At 37.9% G+C, this 18,995-nt stretch overlaps 4 protein-coding genes across 4 annotated transcripts; 1 reads left to right on the top strand and 3 right to left on the bottom strand.

Moving 5' to 3' along the window:
- Positions 1–144: 144 nt before the first annotated feature.
- LOC120770842 (neuralized-like protein 2) lies at positions 145–1,821 on the bottom strand. Its single transcript, XM_040098438.1, has 3 exons — positions 1,064–1,821; positions 697–1,005; positions 145–620 (listed from the first exon to the last, which is right to left on the bottom strand). The coding sequence occupies exons 1-3, from the start codon at positions 1,674–1,676 to the stop codon at positions 505–507; spliced, it is 1,038 nt and encodes a 345-aa protein (XP_039954372.1). The 5' UTR covers positions 1,677–1,821; the 3' UTR covers positions 145–504.
- A 370-nt stretch (positions 1,822–2,191) lies between these two features.
- On the top strand, positions 2,192–2,844 carry LOC120772796 (coiled-coil-helix-coiled-coil-helix domain-containing protein 1). The gene is made up of 2 exons (XM_040101580.1): positions 2,192–2,298; positions 2,381–2,844. Exon 2 carries the CDS (start codon positions 2,383–2,385, stop codon positions 2,752–2,754), a length of 372 nt encoding a protein of 123 aa, XP_039957514.1. The 5' UTR covers positions 2,192–2,298; positions 2,381–2,382; the 3' UTR covers positions 2,755–2,844.
- A 9-nt stretch (positions 2,845–2,853) lies between these two features.
- On the bottom strand, positions 2,854–5,987 carry LOC120772795 (suppressor APC domain-containing protein 2). The gene is made up of 3 exons (XM_040101578.1): positions 5,911–5,987; positions 3,430–4,531; positions 2,854–3,356 (listed from the first exon to the last, which is right to left on the bottom strand). The coding sequence occupies exons 2-3, from the start codon at positions 4,516–4,518 to the stop codon at positions 2,937–2,939; spliced, it is 1,509 nt and encodes a 502-aa protein (XP_039957512.1). The 5' UTR covers positions 4,519–4,531; positions 5,911–5,987; the 3' UTR covers positions 2,854–2,936.
- A 4,501-nt stretch (positions 5,988–10,488) lies between these two features.
- On the bottom strand, positions 10,489–18,253 carry LOC120773033. The gene is made up of 4 exons (XM_040101964.1): positions 18,101–18,253; positions 11,989–12,272; positions 11,611–11,919; positions 10,489–11,549 (listed from the first exon to the last, which is right to left on the bottom strand). The coding sequence occupies exons 1-4, from the start codon at positions 18,251–18,253 to the stop codon at positions 10,925–10,927; spliced, it is 1,371 nt and encodes a 456-aa protein (XP_039957898.1). The 3' UTR covers positions 10,489–10,924.
- Between the last annotated feature and the right edge of the window lie 742 nt (positions 18,254–18,995).

Below are 18,995 nucleotides of genomic sequence, written 5' to 3'. Positions count from 1 at the left end.
CGAATTTATTTCCGATAGAATGTGATATGATAACGGTATGTTGCGTAGAGAAAAATAATTTTGTTTTAATATTATTTATTTACTTTAAACAAATAATTAGAATTGCGTAAACTACTACATTGATAATTAGTAATTGTGTATAAATATTCTTGTTGGTTATTATTTTTTATTAAAACTAAACCCATTTTATATATGGGCGAATGTTATAGATTTAGGTCACATCATTGTTAACAACAAACAAAACTTTCAATATGTTCAACATCCTTGCTATCTTCGCACCGCAAACTCGCAACACACCAAAAAATACATGAATTTCAGAGTCATCCTAGTAAAATATAGCATATTCATCATTTCTAATTTGTGTGAATAATTCTTATATAACATTTGAAGACTGGCGTAACAGAAACTTCCTAACAACACATCCACTCATGCTCTTTTCATTTGCCGTTTTTAGATGATCTTTAAAACAATGTCATTCAACGCAAAAATATGCTAAGTGTACATCTAGTCATTACGTCGAAGAAAGTTTTTGAGTCTTTCCGGCAGCGGCAACTTTTCAATATTATGTAGTTTTGTGTGTAATAGTATTGCATCTCGACAAGCGTTTTGAAGGGATACGACTGATTGATTACATGAAATAAATGAGAAATTAAATAAGTTTTAAGAACTAAAACTCTTTCAATAATATATGCTTACTTCCATAAAGTTGTATTATTCGAATTTGTTTCGTTGTGCCATAGACATCAATAACTACGTGGAGTGGTGATTTGTCCATAGGTATTTCTTTTGTGCATGGACCCTGATCAACTCCATTTATAATGAAGTGCATCTCACCTTTGTCTTTATCAGCTTCAGTAGGCACATATACGACACCAATCCGTGAGCCCTTATCAGTCAGCAAAATACCTGTGTTGCCATCGCCATTATCCACAGTTGGACGCAATAAACGCTTTGGAACCATACCACGTGAAGTGCGTACATAAATTGAATCTCCTAATATATTACCTGTTAAGGATGCAAATGTTTTATATATTGAATAAACTTGTTTTAAATAAAATGCTACTTCGAGATGTGGTCTCGTTTTCTGTGACAGCGCCAGATGAATTATCTTGTGCCCACACAGGCTCGGTAGCATTTTGAAACAGCGGATTAGTTTCTATGACACCGCCGGCGGCACCACTTCGCTGTGATAAGGAATGAGATTCGAATTTTGAAATGGGATAGATCCAACTAGTTCCTAAGTTCGCCAAATCAGGTAAAGCAAACTGTGGCAAGCCTTCCGACATCGATCCGATCACGTCGGGCAGCAATTGTGTTAAACCGAGTCTTATATGACCTGACCAGCCACGTTCATTTTTCTCAATTTCAACAAGAAATATTTCGCCAGGTTGTAGTGGTTTTTCCGAAAACGTAACAGCATCCGCAAAACTAGCTTTTCGGTAAGCAACTGTATTATCTTCACATAAAATAATGTTTGCGCCGTGATATGGATGGAATCGGGCTAATTGCCGTTTATTATTGGTATTACCGGCAGGTAGATTTTCCGCTGACGACACCTTGCTAGAACCCGGTGAAGCGCACGAAGCTGTTGGCACGGATGGAGATGTGCCTACTTCCATCTGCGAAGTATCTGGTATAGTTGAAACTTGCCGCGGTATTGAAATTTCACTACTCATATTATTAACTTTAAATTGGCTTTTGGTGTTTATTATTTTCTATTTAAAATCTATTCCACGAATTTTTCATTGCTGTGAAATGAAAACAAATAAGTTCGAAGCTACGCTTTCGTAGTAATGTCAAATGATGGGTCTGTTTTATTGAATGAATGAATTCTGCCATATCTTAAATGGTGGATTGATTTGGCAGCACATGAAACACAGTAGAGGTTTAGTTGTTGTAACTGTTTTATTTACAATAATAATATATTATTATAATAATAAAAATATTTTCCCAGTATTTTTGCGATTAATAAAGCTTTCTTTGCATATAAATTGCAAGAACTCTATGGAGATTAGTTTATTTTTATTATTTTTAGAAAACCACAACAGCTGTCCCATTAAATTAATAACATGACAATGAAAGTGATCAGTAAATCATGCGTGATTCTTAGCTCAAAAGCATTGCAAATGTTTGAAGCCGCTGTGTTACCAGGACCCCTTTTTTATTATACGCCACTGCATTTAACCGATAACAGCTGTTATTTTCGTTGTGTTGGCAGCATTGTTATGCTCATATAACCAAAGAATAATAAATTGAACACTTTTTAACTGAACCTGCATATATCATAAATAAAAGAAGGTATATGTTTGATTTAAAGTTATAAATACATGATTCATTTACAGTCAACCTATTTTTCGTAATTTATTATTTTTGGTTCTAGAAATGCGTGTGCCAACCGCCGTCTTCGCTTACAAAAATCGTGATGCTCGTGCGCCGCAGAAAGAACACACAGTACCTTTTCAAGAAATTCTACCTTTACGGCTAAAAAATAGAGTGAGCGGCAAGGCAGATTCTTCTTCTGATGTAGCATGTTTACAGGAAATGGGTGTCCTTTTTGCGTGCCTAAAAGACAATGAATTCGTAGAGAAGTATTGCAATAAGGAAATACAGCAATTCCAAAAATGTTATAAATTCTATGCAGATTCGAAGTTCGAAGCAAAGAAAACCGTAAACCAGGGTATAATAACACCTGGAAAAAACCTGAACTACAAACAGCTCAACAAGTATATGAGACGATTTCCTAATCCGCAATAAGCATAGTTTTGTCATACAATAGTTAAGTGATTTAATACAACACATGCTGGAAGTCATATTAAAGTTTGAAACAAATATCAAGATTTTATATTAAGTGTATGTACATTGTGTATAGATGACCGTTTATTTATTTATCTGATCAAATATTTTTAAGATAAAAACAATTTATCTTATTTTTTAAATTAAAATACAACATCCACCTCTCCAAGCCCTCCAGACGACGAAGGAGACGATTGACCTAGGACAGTAACAAATCCAGAACCTCTTCCAACTAATCCAACCCTTTGCCTCAACTCGTACAACTCCCTCATAAGCGATTGTTTTTCACGCTCTAGCAATGCTATTCGGTCACTTTTTAAGTTCACCTCATTAGTAAGGCTGTGATTTTGTTGACGCAGGCGATCCACTGGTTGAAATAGCCCTCCATTATTGACATTTCGCTGACTCGGTGCTTTACCGGGAGGCCTAATAGCGAGGTTAAAGTGTAGGGGAAATCCTCCACGTTCCCAGCAATCAGCAAGAGCTGTTAAATTTCGATTTACTTCATACACACGTGCGCGTTGGAATTCCAAACGTTCTTGTTGCACTTCTGACCATTGCTCCTACGCAATTATATAATAAATATATTAATTAAATCAACAAAATAACATATGCATTGACTATGACGTTACTCACGACGTGCCCCATTCGACCCAAATATTTAATCTTTTCTTGGACATTGTTTACTTGTTGGAGGTACCAGTCACGCGCCTTCTCTACAGCATCCAAACCCGTTAAGAGAACTTCGCGTTCCTCCTCGAATTGTTTCAAGCGTTTTAGCATATTGTAGTCAATGCCATTCTGCAGTGTATGGCGGCGGGGTTCTCTTCGCTTTGAATTGCTCTTTTTTGGATGTAGAGTTCCTACATTCCCTGTAACACTATCAGTTGTTGACGAGGACCCGCCATCGGCACAACCTCGATATGGGAATTGATTGTACATATATCCAGAACTACGTTTCTCATTAGTTCCCATTTCGTTCAATAGTATACCCATTTGCCAATTTTGTAAAGCATGCCGTATCTCAGCCTTATCCAGCGGTGTAACTGTCGAACTTGGCACTCCAATCTGCGCAGCAGCGGAAGCGCGTGGTGGTTTCGGTGGTGGTGGTGGTGAATTGTAAACACCAATATCAGTGCTTATTATTTCCGTCTCCAAATCGCAGTCTGGACTCAACTGTGGCAAGCTGAGTGCCCGATGTGCAGTGACAATTTTATTTGGACGTACGGCGACAGTTGTGGCGTTCCCACCCCAGGCTGTAGCGCCATGCACAGTACTATCAACATCTAAAAGCGGCGCAGAGGGCGGTCGGGGCGGTTTGTTTGGTGAGACCACATTATGCGCCGACCCATCGTTTCCGCCTGACGATGCATTGGTGATGGCAGTACTTTGATTACGTAACAGACATAATTTCAAACCAGCGCAGAAACGATCAAATGACAACAGTCCACTTGTAGGCGTAACTTTGCGCAGCGAATCAATTACACCGTGTGGTAATCCCTTGCAGCCATCGTCTTGCCAACCTTTCTCAATGTCTAAAAATCGTACAAAGCCTGTATGCTGGTCGTCCAATATGTCGAAGAGTGTCTTCATTGAAGCAACAAACTGTTTGGGCAATGCGTCCATTGGGCTGCCGGATGTTGAAACACAACCGTTAGTGTTCATTACATTGAGTTTGGTGTTGTTCCCTGTGTTCATCATTGCTGGTCCATTGTGTCGCAACATAGGAAAAACTCAACTGAAATTAAAAATAAATACATACGTTTTTCGTTTTGTAACTAAATAGTTTGAACATTTATCTTTTCTTTGCTTTGCTTTTTCATTTAAATATCTCGATTCTTCATAAAATGAAAATATCAGCATAACATCATTGCTTAAAAATAAATACAAGTTATTTCTTATAAGTTTTCGAAATATTATATTTAGAACCATAACTGCATACAGTTTGTCCGGAACGTAATAGAACTGATTTTCTTCCGCCGCGACTGCGTGCGCACCAACTGGATTCAGCAGAGGGAGTCAAATGTCAAATATTTTCGCGCGAAGAAACTCAGTAAATCTGCGTCAGGGACGTTTGATATGATCAATCAGGCTTTCCCGGATGTTGTTTTAGCAAGAATTGGTGCGTTTCGGTGGCACCAAGACTTTTTGGAGGGCCGAGGCGCGAAGATGGTCCCAAAAGAGCTCACTGATGACCAAAAATTGCGGGGAGTGGAAGTGTGCCAAGAAAATTTTAACCCCCAATCTTTGAATAACGTAATCACAGGTAACGAGTCATGGATCTTTGAGTATGATCCCAAGACCAAGAGGCAATCTTTCAAGTTTAACAGGCCATAGAGGGGATCCAAGCAGCATGCACCTCGGCTCTCAAGGCTATTCCGGAGAATGCCTTCCGTGACGCCTTCAATGCGACGCAGAAGGAACCAATTTTGAAAGTTTTTAAAGAACTGTAACGATCGGTTCAGTAAATTTTTTACCCTGTATTATGTACCTATGACCTTGCTATTTATTATTTATTCCAGCATCGCAGCGGTTCACACCTCTGCTAAATCGGTCGAATTAGCCTATGAACTGCTGCCCTATTTGGCGTATTCTCTAGTTTAGGCCTTTCAAACAGGTTAAATTTTGGTCGAAAAAGTCTTTTCGTATTTCTAACTCCAACTTATTTTTTTTTATATTTATAATGAATATAATATGTGTTGGAGCATTTCGGGGGCGAACTAAAAGGAGGCTATGCTGAGAAATAAATCGACAGTAAAGTATTCCCTTTTTATTTTTTTTCTAAGCTAATGGCTTACTGAACCACCTTCGTACATATTTTGTTGCTTGAACCTGGGCTGATAAGCCTTTGCCGTGTTAATACTACAAATTGTTAGCAAAAACTCTAGTATTTCAACATTGAACACCACGCTAACGTATTTCTGATAAAAAGATTTTACTTTAGAATGGATTTTCGCTTTTCAGTCCAAATTTTATTAAATCAACAATTGATTTAATAGCGTGTGATACAGAAGTTGCAAGTTGCCACGGTTATCATCGTCACATAAACAATACAGCCGAAATGTAGTGTGTACATATTTCGAGATGAAAACAAAACAAAAGATTAAAGATACGAACTTGTCTTGTCAAACCGCTTTTTTGTCGCCACTTTTGCGAGCTATGTAACAAGTTGCGCGCACAACACCACATAAATTGTCTCCCAGATCCACGTGCACAATTTCAAAGGAATCTTATAATATTTTCCATATTTACATACATTTTATTTCGATATTGGAAAAATTTAGAATTAAAATATTTGCGATTTTTATTTTAATAATTAGAATTCACGAGCACTGCGGTATTTGTAATGGAATGCAATCCGTACGCGCCGAGCAGTCGAAATTCACTATACACTATGAACTCGCCCAGACTTGTTAATGTTGATGTTCACGCCGCCGCTGCTGCTCTGACTATTCAGACTGCTGCCGCCGTCGCCGTCATAAACAACCAACTCAGAGCATCGGCGCGCTGCGATTTACCTTTATTTGCTATGCCACTTTGCCCGCAAAGAGTGGTTGCTGGCCATGTCCGTGCCATTGGCGCTCGCAGTGAGCGAGGCTGTAAGGTTCCTTAGCTTCCTAATCTATTTTCAAACAGTTCTGGACTGGCTGGCTGCACAGAAGAAGTCCATAAAGCAAATCTCGGCAAAAGTGTGCAAAAAATGCTAGACGGAAAATGGAGACTACGGCAGATAGCCGACGGTGCGTCATCGCAACACTGAAAGACTGTTGGCATGCAATAAATGTGCGCGCACGCGTCCATAAAAGCGACGCTGCATGTCGGCTTGGTGCATGTGTGCGCGGCTCACAGCACAATTTACGCCTCAGCCGCACTGGTGGAAATTGTTATTGCTTGAGTTGGTTTGTGGCGGTTTGCTGTTGGTCTTGTGGCTGCTAAGGCTACCTGTGAGCGCATGCGAGTCTAGTTTTTCGCCTCTTCCAGTTATCATCGCTGCATTGATTTTGTTGTTTCCCTTCCTCATATTTACATCATAATTCGAGTATGGTGCATCGTGCGGCGCATATTTACATATTTTTTTGTCTCTTGCGCATCGCGTTCAAGCTGGTGCAGCGCTCTGGGAACTGTGCATGCTCTGTAAAAATGTGATATTTACGTGCAACTGTTTACTGGGAAGCGAAACATCGCGCATGAGCTATACTCGGTGCGGCTCATCTATGCCTCACAGTTATTTGAACAATTTTAATACAAGTCTTTACCTTAATGCTGCTTGTCATGATCACAATAAATGCACTCGTCTGCCACATATCGGTACATACTTACACGCTATAATACCTACTTGTTGTTTTATTTACAACAGTAATTACAACATTACATGAGGTTAGTACATGAGGCTAGTAGACATGCCATATTTTTTCCGTTTTTCAGTTTTACATATTTACTCACTTGTACTGAGAAAGATCACATTCTATGCAAATTATTCGTTGATTTCGGCATTATTTTCTATTTACATGACGAGATCATCTCAATCTGCTGGCCAACTTCAAGTGTAATATTTTTAGGTTAAGAATATAAATAAATTTCAATCGGTTCCACAACAACTGCTTCTAACGAAATATTGGGTAGTCGAAAGAGTCTTTTCGTATTTCTAATCAAACTCCACCTTTTTTTTATATTTATAATAATTAATATTAAAATATGTAAAAATGATCACCACTTTTTGCCATTTTTCCACCAAAGACATTATTCCATCAGTGTAAAACTTTCATCATTGTAAATCGATCTTCTCCGTAAACTTTACAAATTTCATTGGTGGCTTGCATGGCATTCTTCACTTTTTTATATAAAAATTTGAAAATATGGGGAATTTCTTCATTATTTTCACTAATTTTGGAACAGATGTAACTTTTTTCAACCTCCCCGAATTTAATTCCTTAATGAAGCTTAAAATCTCACCTTTCAAACACTACACTGGTGTGATTGATAGAACTGAAGATATACGACTGCAACGACATCTATTGACAAAATACGAAAAGACTTTTTCGACTACCCAATATAACGCTCAACAAAATAAAACGTCAACTCTCTCTTCTTCGTTATTCGCTGATGATTCGCAGGTTCCGTATATATTACACGAACCCACGAAAATAGATTATGGTCTAGGATGCACTGTTATTTTGATTCCTAACGAACGTCCTTCAAATCTTAAATTACAACCATTGTTATCCAAAGCATATATCTTTCATTTTTATCGATCCGTAATATAATATTTATATATCGTCACTTATTTGAAACATGAAGATTATTATTATATTTTATACTACTGTGATCAAATTGAAAGGTGAATTTTTAATTTATACTTCGCGTGTTTTTCGAAAGGGTAAATTTTGTTTTTTGTTTTGTGAGGCTCTAAAAATGAATTCTTCGATTTTTACTATGTCTGAATTGGTTGAACAAAGAAGTGCGATAATGCATCATCTCATACTGCATTGCTTATTTGTGATCATTTTGCCACATTTTCAATTAATATCGTGCCGCAACCACCGCATTCGCCTAATTTAGCCACGTGCAACTTCTGGCTATTCAGCAAATTCACATGACCACTCCAAGGACACCGTTTTGACTCAATTGAGGACATAAAAGCTGAATCGAAGAAGGCTCTGTTGGCCATCACGACGGAGGATTTTTCCAAGTGCTATGATGACTGGAAAATTCGTAGGCATAAGTGTATTGCAGCGGGAGGGGACTACTTTCAAGGAGATGAAATGGACAAAATTCAATTTGATTACAGTTGTATAGTAGTCTTTATACAGTTTAATGTCATGGTGAAAAAATTTCAAATCTACACGTGCGGGCGACATAGTTTATTGCAATGTATAATACTGTAGTCAGTTCGTGTATTAAATGAAAAGTTTCTGAAAACAAAACTGCAGTGACTTCAATGTCTTGATGCGTGTGCAGCAACCCAAGCCGATCATTCTATCTTGAAGCATGTTCGTCCTCAGGCACGTTTTCATGCGGCGAAGTGTCGAAAAAGAGCGTTCAGAGCTCGAATTTGTCACAGGAAGTGTGCAGAACATGCGAAGAAACCTATGAATTATGGGGTATAGGTCTACAACGTAGTTCTTTAACGTTTCCAATGTACATAGTAGTCGGTAACTTGTTTTCTTTTGACTTTTGCTTTTGCCCCAATGGCACTGCCAGTGATCAAGTTCACCTTTAAGCTTCAAATAGCGTTGTCATTATCCAAAAGCCTTTGAATCTATCTATCAAGCAGTCAATAATGTTTTCCATTTCTTTGGTTTTCAAAGCACAAATTTTCTTCTCAACTTTCGGTTCAGCCGCCATTTTTTTCGTGTCTGAATAAATGGATCGAAAATATTCCTCAGCTTTTTGGCTTCGATTTCGGAACGTTACAAATAACATTTCTATCATATTTGAAGCCTTTGTCAGATCGATCGATTCTTTCCGAAGAATCATGCTGAGTGAATAAGTTAGAGATAGACCATCACCTGGGCAAAAAATCGCAATAATAAATTAAAATTTGCACACGGCTGCGATGAGTATCGTTGCTTTTCCCACTCTTTCTTTATTTTTCCCGTTACTTATTGTTAATTCTACAAGATGAGTTGCCACGGTAAAAAAACACAGCTAAATGGCAGTCAAAAACGTTAGTCTTTCCCTTTGACCGTTAGATATATGTATGTAAGCCGTCGCCGAGGAAGAAAATGAGAATTCGAGTGTTCCTTGCTCACTGGTTAGACTTTTTTTGTTTGAATTGGATTATAGTACAAAAAATCTAGGAGAGATAAATCCCTGGACACGTATAATGTTAGAAAGAGATTTAGCACCTTTATAAGTAGGAAACTGTTGAAACACTATAATTTTATATACATGTATACGAAGCCATTGCCTGTATTATTTATACACTTGATCGTAGAAACAAAATCGAGGTCCGCGAATGATCGTAGTGAATTATAGGAGAAAGAATTGGAATTGACAGTCTTTGGCCGGATAAAAATAGGGGTCCGTTCCGGTTATGTAGACCCGACTGTAGTGGGAACGGCTGAGCCTTACTAAAAACTCACGGTTCGGAAGGAATTGTCCCCCATCTTCTCCTTTTCTCGGTATAAAAGTATGCGGTAAAACCAGCTGATAATCTTGCCCTTCTTCAGTCTAACAGTATTTTTAGAAGCTACAAAGTAACGGATTGGTTACCGAGTGTCAGCCATTAAGGTATTTTTAGGCGATTCAAAACAGTTGATGGGGTGATTTTTCGCTTAGCTTCCAATATTCAAGAGTTTCTGATAGGCTCTTCAAAATATCTCTGTTCATGAGGTTTTTCTGTTTCGCCGAGAGAGGTTCGTGTGCAACTTATAGTAATAAAAAATCGCTCCACGACAATGTGGTTCCATATTTGATTTGAAACTGGGAATTTTGTAAAGTCACCTTAATTTCCATCAATCTACACACCACTTATTATTTATATAGAAATGTTTGTGATTTCAAATAAAAGTCAGTTTTTGTTTACACTAGTTGTTTTATATTTCTATAATTATTATGAATATCAGATAAAGGTATGTAAAGATACAGTTATTTAATATTTGTATTTAAGTATATAATTGCTTCTTAGAATAATTTCAAAGTAATACCAAAAACGGTGTACTTTTTCAAATACTCGTCAAATACTCAGGTTCAAAAAAAGAGATACGTGGAAGCAATAGAACTGAGGGACACTGAGCTTCTCGATTCTCAGTTTATTGACCTCAACGAATGCGAGCAATATGCATTCGCTAGCACTCGCTATAGAGTTTAAATAAGAGCTTAAACTAATTAGTTAGTATTTAGGTATTGAATATGTATTAGTAGCTGCGAAGCTAAAATTCTGAAAATTCCTAGTATCTGGAAAATGTTTGTAGTCAGATAGGGTTGAGCTGGAATTTTAGAATGAAAGCTTCACCAAACGATTTTTAATATTAAACTAACTCATAAAGGCAACGGAGCTCCGTGCATTTATGCTTAAAAATTAAATTAGAAGGCAGGAGTATGAGTAAATCCAGTTGGAGACTTTTTGAGATTTTCCGTTTCAAACAGATAACGTGTACGTGAGTATTTTGCGTTACCGCTGATCCGTTTACAAATCCGCTACGGACTTTCTGCGCACATATTTGGCAAAGTAGTCTGGGCGCCAGCACTTGCATGAGCCGGGAATCAGGAACCAATCGTAGTACAAGCGCACTTGGAAGCAACCGATATCATCGTGCCCATCACAGTGTTGATTGTATTCGGGTGCGTTGGCGTTGCTGGTTGGACTGGTACCATCAGAGGCGGTGGCTACGCCGGCACGTTTCTGCAGATATTGCTGGTAAGCTTGAAAGTCTTGTACGGATGGCGTTGGCGTGGTCGTTGAAGTCGTCGGCACGGCGTCCTCTGCATTCGGGTAGAAAATTTCAGCGACAAGTAAGCTCACCCAACGCGGAGAGGATAGACAGCCGCCGTCCAGGTAATGACAGCGGGCCTGTATGCAGCGAGTCACTTCGACGGTTTGCGTGAAATAGCCCTCGTATGGAATTTGCACAACGTAACGCCAGAAGCCCTGATAGTTTTTCGCGAACACTGGTGTAGCGTATTCAACTTTGGCAGGACAGGGTGTGGGTGGACCCTCGTAACGTATTGGTCCGATTTCCTCACGACGTTCAGCTGTGGCTTGTGGTGCGGCCGATGTATCGCCTTGAATGGCGCGGTACAAAGTGCAAAAGCTGCAAGAATTTATCATTATTTAATTTATTCAAAAATACAAGTATAACGGGTTGTACTCACACTCCACCGCCATCGCAGAACTTGCGTGGTTTTCGTTCCTCGGTGGCACGACTATTTGCGCGCTGTTCTTCGTCTAGAGCGGGGTCGAAATAACTGAATTCGTGGCCCTCGACTCGCGGCTGGCTTTGTGGCTGTGGGGGCGTGGCGCGTTTTGCTCGTGCATTATAGTGACGGTCGATATTGTTGTTCTCCACCGGATCGACTGGTTCGTCACGTACAATTTGTGTCACCTTGGGCAAAGTATCGTCAGCTTTAAGCACCGGCAGTGTTTTCGATAAAAACTTGAGTGTCTGGTTACGTATCAACTCACTACAATTACAATAACGTTTTGTTTTCAAAATTTTACTCTTTCATCTATATAATGCAATGCAAACTTACAATGGATACGGCTCGCCGAGAACATTCTGTCTCATGGGATTTTGTGGAATTTGTCCTTTGTTTAGATCACCACAAATGTTGTTAACCGAAACAGCGGCCTTTTTATTGCCACCGACATTCTTGCAGTCCGCACTGACATGCGTGTAGGGCGGCGGTCGCACTTTTGGCGGCACAGAATTTGGCGATTCGACAAATGCGTAGTATCCCTCGGGCGGTTCCTCGCCATAATCATTCGGTGTTTGCGCAGAAGTGTCAACGGCGATTAGCGAGATACAGAGAATCTTCTAAAAAATAAATAATGTAAGTACTCATATTATACATATATTATATAATGACATACGAAGTAAACTCGAATTTAAGTGAATTATTTGCGAACAGTATGTGGGCTATAATCTATAATAGATATGACTTCAACAGTTATTATAATGCACATATTTTTATCGCTTTGATTCAAATTAATTATTTTTTTGGGCTATATCAAGAGATTTTCAAACGAATTCAAAAATATAATAATAATAACGGGTAAATTTTTCAATAGTCTTTTTTTGTTTCGCGAACTTCGCTCAGCTTATGGTCAATGTAATCGGCCTACTGAGCGTACTATTCGCAATACCATCACCCATCTTGAGACCCAGCATTCATTATTGGATAATATTCGACCGAATAGACCACGTCCAGCATACAAAGATGAAAATATAGCACCCGTAGCTGAGAGTGTACACGAAGACAGTGAAGAGTCGATTTGGCGCGAGATCTTAAATTGAAAGGGTACAAAATACAGCTTTTGCAAGAACTAAAGCCGCTCGATCTTCTTAAGCGACATCGTTTCGCTCTATGGGCTCTTGAAAAGTTCCAAGAAGATTTGACGTTTTCGAGCCAAATTTTTTTCAGCGCTGAGGCCTATTTTTGGCTCAATGGGTATGTGAACAGGCATAATTGCCGCGTTTGGGACGAAGAGCAACCTGAAGAGATTTAGGTTTGGTCTGGTTTGTGGGCCGTTGGAATAATCTGGCAATATTTCTTCATAAATGAAGACGGTGAGAACGTAGTTGTCAATAGCGACCATTATCGCGCCATGATAACCGACTATTTGATGCCCATGATCTCTTGGTTTCAACAAAAGGGTGCCAATTCCCACACATCGCATGAATCAATTGATTTATTGAGAGAACACTTCGGTGAGTGATAATTTCACGTTTTGGGCCGTTCGATTGGACACCAAGATCGTGTGATATCACACCGTTAGAATTTTTCCTGTGGGAATATGTAAATTCAAAGTATATGCGTACAAATCCGCTTCGATTCAGCCTTGCAGCAAAACATCACATTTGTCATTTGCCAGTTACCCGCCGAAATGCTCGAACGGATGAACCATCTGTGACATAACCCCGGCCAACATTTGAAGGAGATAATCTTCAAAAAAGAATGTTCTTTCGTGCCAATGATAATGTATTTCGAATGATTCTGTATTTTTTCTTTAAAAAAGTAGGGAACCTCAAAATTCTGTAGAAAATTTCTATGTAATGATTTGGATTTATGACATTGCTTTATTTCTTCAATTAAAAGATGTTAACAGAAGCCTCTCAAGCAGTTATAATGTTTAGATGCAAAGATCTTATTCGAAATTTCAGCACCTTTCCCATCACCCATTGTGGAATAGTGAGCGAATACAATGAGTACAATTATGTTTGTATTACAAGAAAATTGTTTGTAAATATGAACATCTATAAAATTATGTATGAATGTTTTTAGGCGATTGTGTGTATGATTTTATTAATGAAAGCATGCACTTTTACTTCCAATTCCACTTCAGACGACTCTCGTGCGAGAAGAACAAAAACAGAGACCGAAAAAAAGCACAAGAAAGGAAAATGAAACAAAAAAAAACACAATAACAATGACAATGAAAGTGTCTGAAGTCAACTAAAGAGTTCAGTTTCGTGAAGACTCGAAGTGCTGCTGCTTCGCAATGGAACTTTTTTCCGCGATATTGTCATTTCTGTCGAACGAAAATAAACACAAACACTAACTTTCGCCAAAAATTAATTGTTGGCGGTTTATTTTATGAGAAAAATGACATTTATTGTTGATTGTGTACGTATGTATGTTTGTGAAATATACATATTTCACATTAACTGTTTAGTTACATTAGCTTAGTTGCTAACAGCACCACTGTTATGTTGTATACATATATAAAAATATAAATATGTACATATGTATGTATTATTACCAATTATGTTGGTGACTTTTTGTTAAAGTAAAGTAATTATTATTTTACTTGCACTTTTTAGTTTTTCGGTAAAGACGGATCTACAAACTCATATACATATCTTATCGAAAAAATAGCAATTTTCAAAAAATTCAAACGGCCTTTCGATCGTTCATGGCTTTATTTTGCCATCACATGATACTTTTGTTCTATTGTTGTTGCACATTTTTGTGATCTCACTATTTTCGTAATAAAAGAAATGTAGTAAAACAAAATATGTAATTTTTTATTTTAGAAATTTCTACTTTCACATGTCCCAGCACGTTTTGGCATGTTCAAAAGATTCATTAACTCTCTTAATTAACTTTTTCTTTCATTGACAACCGATTTGTTTACATCTAATTAAAGCAGTGAACCAAGCATGATATTGAACATGACTGAGCATGATTAATGGCAAATTGCTGATCATTAATTATTAAAAAACAAAACTAAATAAGCTAAATGTGTATGATATAATAGTAAATTAGAAAGAATTAAAAATATATACAAATATTAATAGTAAATTCTCTTGGCCTTTTCAAAATTTTGGGGTCTCTTTTTAAAGCAAATATATTTTTACTAACTAGTAGGTTTAAATATTCTCGGGCTTTCAATAAATTAAAAGTAATAAATAGTTTGTAGAGAAATTTTCTATAAAAACCCAAGAACAGACTGTTTTTACAGTCAGGTTCGTTTGATTTTTTATTTATGATTTGAAATATTTGCTTAGATATTCTTATCTTAATAACAACTGAAAATATGACCAGTATAAAATTCTCACCTATTTACTTATCTTATACACTGAACAAGCTCTTATAATATTTGGTACGAAGTTTGTAACAGTCCGAAGGAAATGTCAGAGAACCTATAAGGTATAAGTATACATATGTAAATGATCGGCATGGCGAGATATGGCCATGTCTGTCTGTCTAGTCTATCAGTTTTTGAGATACCAATCTGAAATTTTGCAGTCATCCTTTTCTCTCCAAGAAGCAGCTATCGGACCACAATAGCATAAAGCTGCCATACAAACGGATTAACCAAAATCAAGGGCTTGTACAGAGTTTGACAATATACTTTCACGTAATTTCGCATAGATTACTGTATAAGGCATCGCTATAATATCCAGACCCACTATAGCATACAACTGCCATACAAACTGACCGATTTAAAACAAAATACAGATCTTTTATACCATTTTATGCTATAGAAAATGCACCTGTGAAGGGTATTATAGCCTCGAACTTCAATCGAAGCTGAAGATTTTTCTTATTTTATTTCAAAGTTATAACAGCTATTGTGATACCTACTTATTTAAGGAATGCACATTTTAATACATACATACATATGAAGGTAGTTACAAAAAGAAAACTTTCCTTTCACCTTAACTTGTTACCTAGAATCCATTAGAGATTTGTTCACACTTGTTAAGTGAAATCAAAAGTGACCCTCCACAATTTCAACGACTTCCACTTGAAAGCCCACTCTTTCCGCTTTACATATATACATATGTATGTACGTGTGCAGTAGCTGCAGAAAAAGAATGCTCGTGGGTTTCTTTGACCTTTCAAGGGCCAAGCGCAAGCGATCACGCTTGATTTGTTACTTTCTTCACGCTACACATAATTACACAGCCACTGTAACTGATTTCTACCCTTTCATTTCTTATCATCACAGTTAGGTTTAGCGTTGTTGTTATAGTTGTTGTTGTGATGAAGATGACGGGATTTTTGGAAATCAAAAAGTTTCTTTTGATGCCTAAATGCGTGCGACGCAGTCAGCATTTGTGTCACTTCAGTGCACAGGGAGTGGAGCAGCAGCAGTGGCTGAAGCGGGATTGCACGGCGTTAAGCGAGCTAAGTATGCTATGCTACTCTCGGTTTGCATACCAAAACAGCTGAATTAGGTCAGACGTCAGCACTCGGATTCTACGGTCAACAGCACCTTGATACTTTGCCGCTTTACTGCTGAGTTGTTGTTGATTGCCGCAACATTCAACCGCATGCTGCCGCTGAACTAACACGGAAATGTAAATGCTACAAGAGCGCGGCGCTCGCTTCAAATACACAGCGCAGCAATAGATGCTATTCGAATAAATTTTAGGAAAAAAATTAATGAAAGTTTTGGGTATAAATTGAGAGAGTGAGCGAGTTGCAGCGGGAGATGGCAGCACTGTTATGAATTTCGTGCTTCAGTTAGTATGCCGTTCTTAGCTAAATTTAATTTAGATGTGTATGTGTGTTTGTGTGTGGGATTACGGTTAACCACTTGCCAAAATGTCCATAACGGCTGTCAGCCACTGTTTATTTCGTAATTAATTTGTTTACTTTTTCCCGTCGTCAAAGCGGTGCGCGGCGCTGCCAAGGTGTCAGAAAGAACGCATTCAAATAACTCGGAGAGAGGCAAAAAGAAAGCAACGGCATGTCGTGACCGACTTTTTAGCAACGAAAAAAGACGTGGCGCTCATACAAATATCTCCATAAAAAATCTTACAAATATTTCTGTTCCCATATCTCGGGCATGCTTGTGTAACAGTGCCACTAAACAACAGAACCGCGCATACATACAGACATGCTGAGCTATTTACTTACTAATATACATACATATGTATGTATGTATGTACTATGGTATATCGGTAAATCGAAGCAGCTTTGTCATAGGGGCAAGCGTAACCAGATGAGCGCTGCGTAGCCAACAAACTGTGAAGAATCGTTCTAAATACATGTACTTCTAGAGGTAAATAACGGGAAACTGGCTCGCTTTTACTATTTGCTTTTCGAATTTTCAATAGCGTCAATGCTGGCTTCTACCCAAAATCTTGCGAGCTATTTATCATTTGAATACTTTCGCAACTATTGAACTCGCAAAATTTACCGCTAAGCTTAGTCTAGCGTACTTTTACCTTTTTACTTCAATTGTTGGTATTGTAACCATTTAGCTGTGGAAATTTAAATAAAACGCTTGGAGTTGCGAAAGCAACAAGAACCCGCAGCAAAATGCTCACATGCAACAAGTGTCGACGCGAGAAACTGCTCGTACATACACACACATTTACATGGTCACAAGAAGTTTTCTTGCTGCAGTGCCATAACCTAAGGTAGTTAGTTCTGTTTAGAGCCTTAGAACTAAAGAGTTGAGCCACAAACTTCAACCGACAATTCTGCCGCTCGCATGGAAGTGGCAAGTAGAAAAGGCAGAAAGAGTGCAAAGCTAATTACTTTGCACATTTATTGCATTGTTGTTATGCTAAATTATGGAAAAACGGGACCAGCATCTAGAACATGCTAAGGCAATCACGAATCCCCACACACACACACATATGTACATATGTTTGTACATGCAGCAGCACACAAATCTGCTTCACAAGTGGAGATTGAAATGCCTGCTACTGTGTTTCCATGCGCACCAAAAAAAAAACAAAAATGCAAAAAAAAAAAATTAAGACTTACTTTTCATCTGTCAAAATTGAGTATTAAAGGAATAACCTACCAAAAGCAAACGATAATCCATCACACGAACTTTTCGAATTCTTCGAAATATGCACTTCAGAAACTTTTCCAATTCTTTTTTTTTTTATTTACACAGTTATTTTACTTGTCTTTAGTTGCACCGCTTGTCGTTGTAACTGTTCAACTCAAACACTTTTCCTTGAATTTCAAAAGCACTTCGGCGCTTATAATTCCGTTTTATTACAGAAAGTAGAACAAGTTCCGTCAAAAGCTGCCACTCAACTGAAATATTAATATGAGTAACCTAAACATTGAACCTCTGGATGTGGCGCAACAGCACAACAACACAAAACCGCTGGTCAGCCATGGAATTCCATCTCATCAACCAATGTACTGGCTTCTAGTGTCTCTTTGCCAATGCCAATGCCATGGCATTGAGCCGCTTCGAGTTCTTCTCCGGTCCGTTGGAGTTTTCTTTCATGCGCTCATTTCTTTTGGCTTCGAAGAGAAATTCTTCTATTGCTTTGTCAACTTTCTTCGTTGGTGCTGCGGACAAGTACGCGTACATAATAACTAAATGCCTACATACTATGCTGGATTATTTATGTATGCTTATGTATGTGTGAATATGTATGTATTATGTGGAAGATCAACACGGGGCTAATAAATTGTCTTTTACCGAGTGAATATGAACGCCTCATTGGATTTCCGATTGAGTCGAACTGACAGTGCTGTTTAAAAGTATGTACATATGTCGTCTCTGATTATCCTTACGAACAAAACTTGAGTCCATCTTCTGCCCCTCGTAGACCCTGTTAACGTTTGACCTCAAATTCGCAGGAGTAATAATGTGAAAAAAGTCAACTGCGTTGAGACCGGAAAACGCAGTCTGAATTAGATACTATTAGCATCTAATATTAATCAAGCATAATTTTCCAATAATCAATTTAATTACCACAATAAATTGCATGACTTCGAATTTTTTCCTTACTGCCTATTAAATTCGGCTCATCATATAAGTATACTCACTTAGGTGCATATGGTAAAATTTTTAATTTTTTGACCTTATTACAACAGTGAGGAAAATCTTTGGTCACAGAAATTTTAAAAATAAAAAATATGAGTAAAAAGTCTTTAAGAGCGCTGAAAAAGATAGAAAATGATGACGTGAAGTTCCTTAAGATTGGAAGGCCTATGCAGCTTAGTGTTCAAACTGCCAATGAGCTGCAATGTGTACTTCTATAAGATATCATAAACACTGTCAATAGTGAATGGAAGCCTTCAAAATTTATTATCTCTTCCATTTCATG

Source organism: Bactrocera tryoni, chromosome 3 (genome assembly GCF_016617805.1).
Source record: "Bactrocera tryoni isolate S06 chromosome 3, CSIRO_BtryS06_freeze2, whole genome shotgun sequence".
NCBI classification, from domain to species: Eukaryota; Metazoa; Arthropoda; class Insecta; order Diptera; family Tephritidae; genus Bactrocera; species Bactrocera tryoni.
This window is presented reverse-complemented; position numbering and strand designations above follow the sequence as displayed.

What these genes read in the sequence shown, in the direction of transcription:
- LOC120770842 (XM_040098438.1), bottom strand. Translation starts at nt 1,676, where the DNA reads ATGAGTAGTGAAATTTCAATACCGCGGCAAGTTTCAACTATACCAGAT. An exon ending in AAACGAGACCACATCTCGAA is followed by an intron (nt 1,006 to 1,063) that starts GTAGCATTTTAT and finishes CATCCTTAACAG; the next exon opens with GTAATATATTAGGAGATTCA. An exon ending in AATAATACAACTTTATGGAA is followed by an intron (nt 621 to 696) that starts GTAAGCATATAT and finishes GTAATCAATCAG; the next exon opens with TCGTATCCCTTCAAAACGCT.
- LOC120772796 (XM_040101580.1), top strand. Translation starts at nt 2,383, where the DNA reads ATGCGTGTGCCAACCGCCGTCTTCGCTTACAAAAATCGTGATGCTCGT.
- LOC120772795 (XM_040101578.1), bottom strand. Translation starts at nt 4,518, where the DNA reads ATGTTGCGACACAATGGACCAGCAATGATGAACACAGGGAACAACACC. An exon ending in TGGGTCGAATGGGGCACGTC is followed by an intron (nt 3,357 to 3,429) that starts GTGAGTAACGTC and finishes ATAATTGCGTAG; the next exon opens with GAGCAATGGTCAGAAGTGCA.
- LOC120773033 (XM_040101964.1), bottom strand. Translation starts at nt 18,253, where the DNA reads ATGTACGCGTACTTGTCCGCAGCACCAACGAAGAAAGTTGACAAAGCA. An exon ending in ATGCCATGGCATTGGCATTG is followed by an intron (nt 12,273 to 18,100) that starts GCAAAGAGACAC and finishes TTTATTTTTTAG; the next exon opens with AAGATTCTCTGTATCTCGCT. An exon ending in TTCTGCGATGGCGGTGGAGT is followed by an intron (nt 11,550 to 11,610) that starts GTGAGTACAACC and finishes AAATTCTTGCAG; the next exon opens with CTTTTGCACTTTGTACCGCG.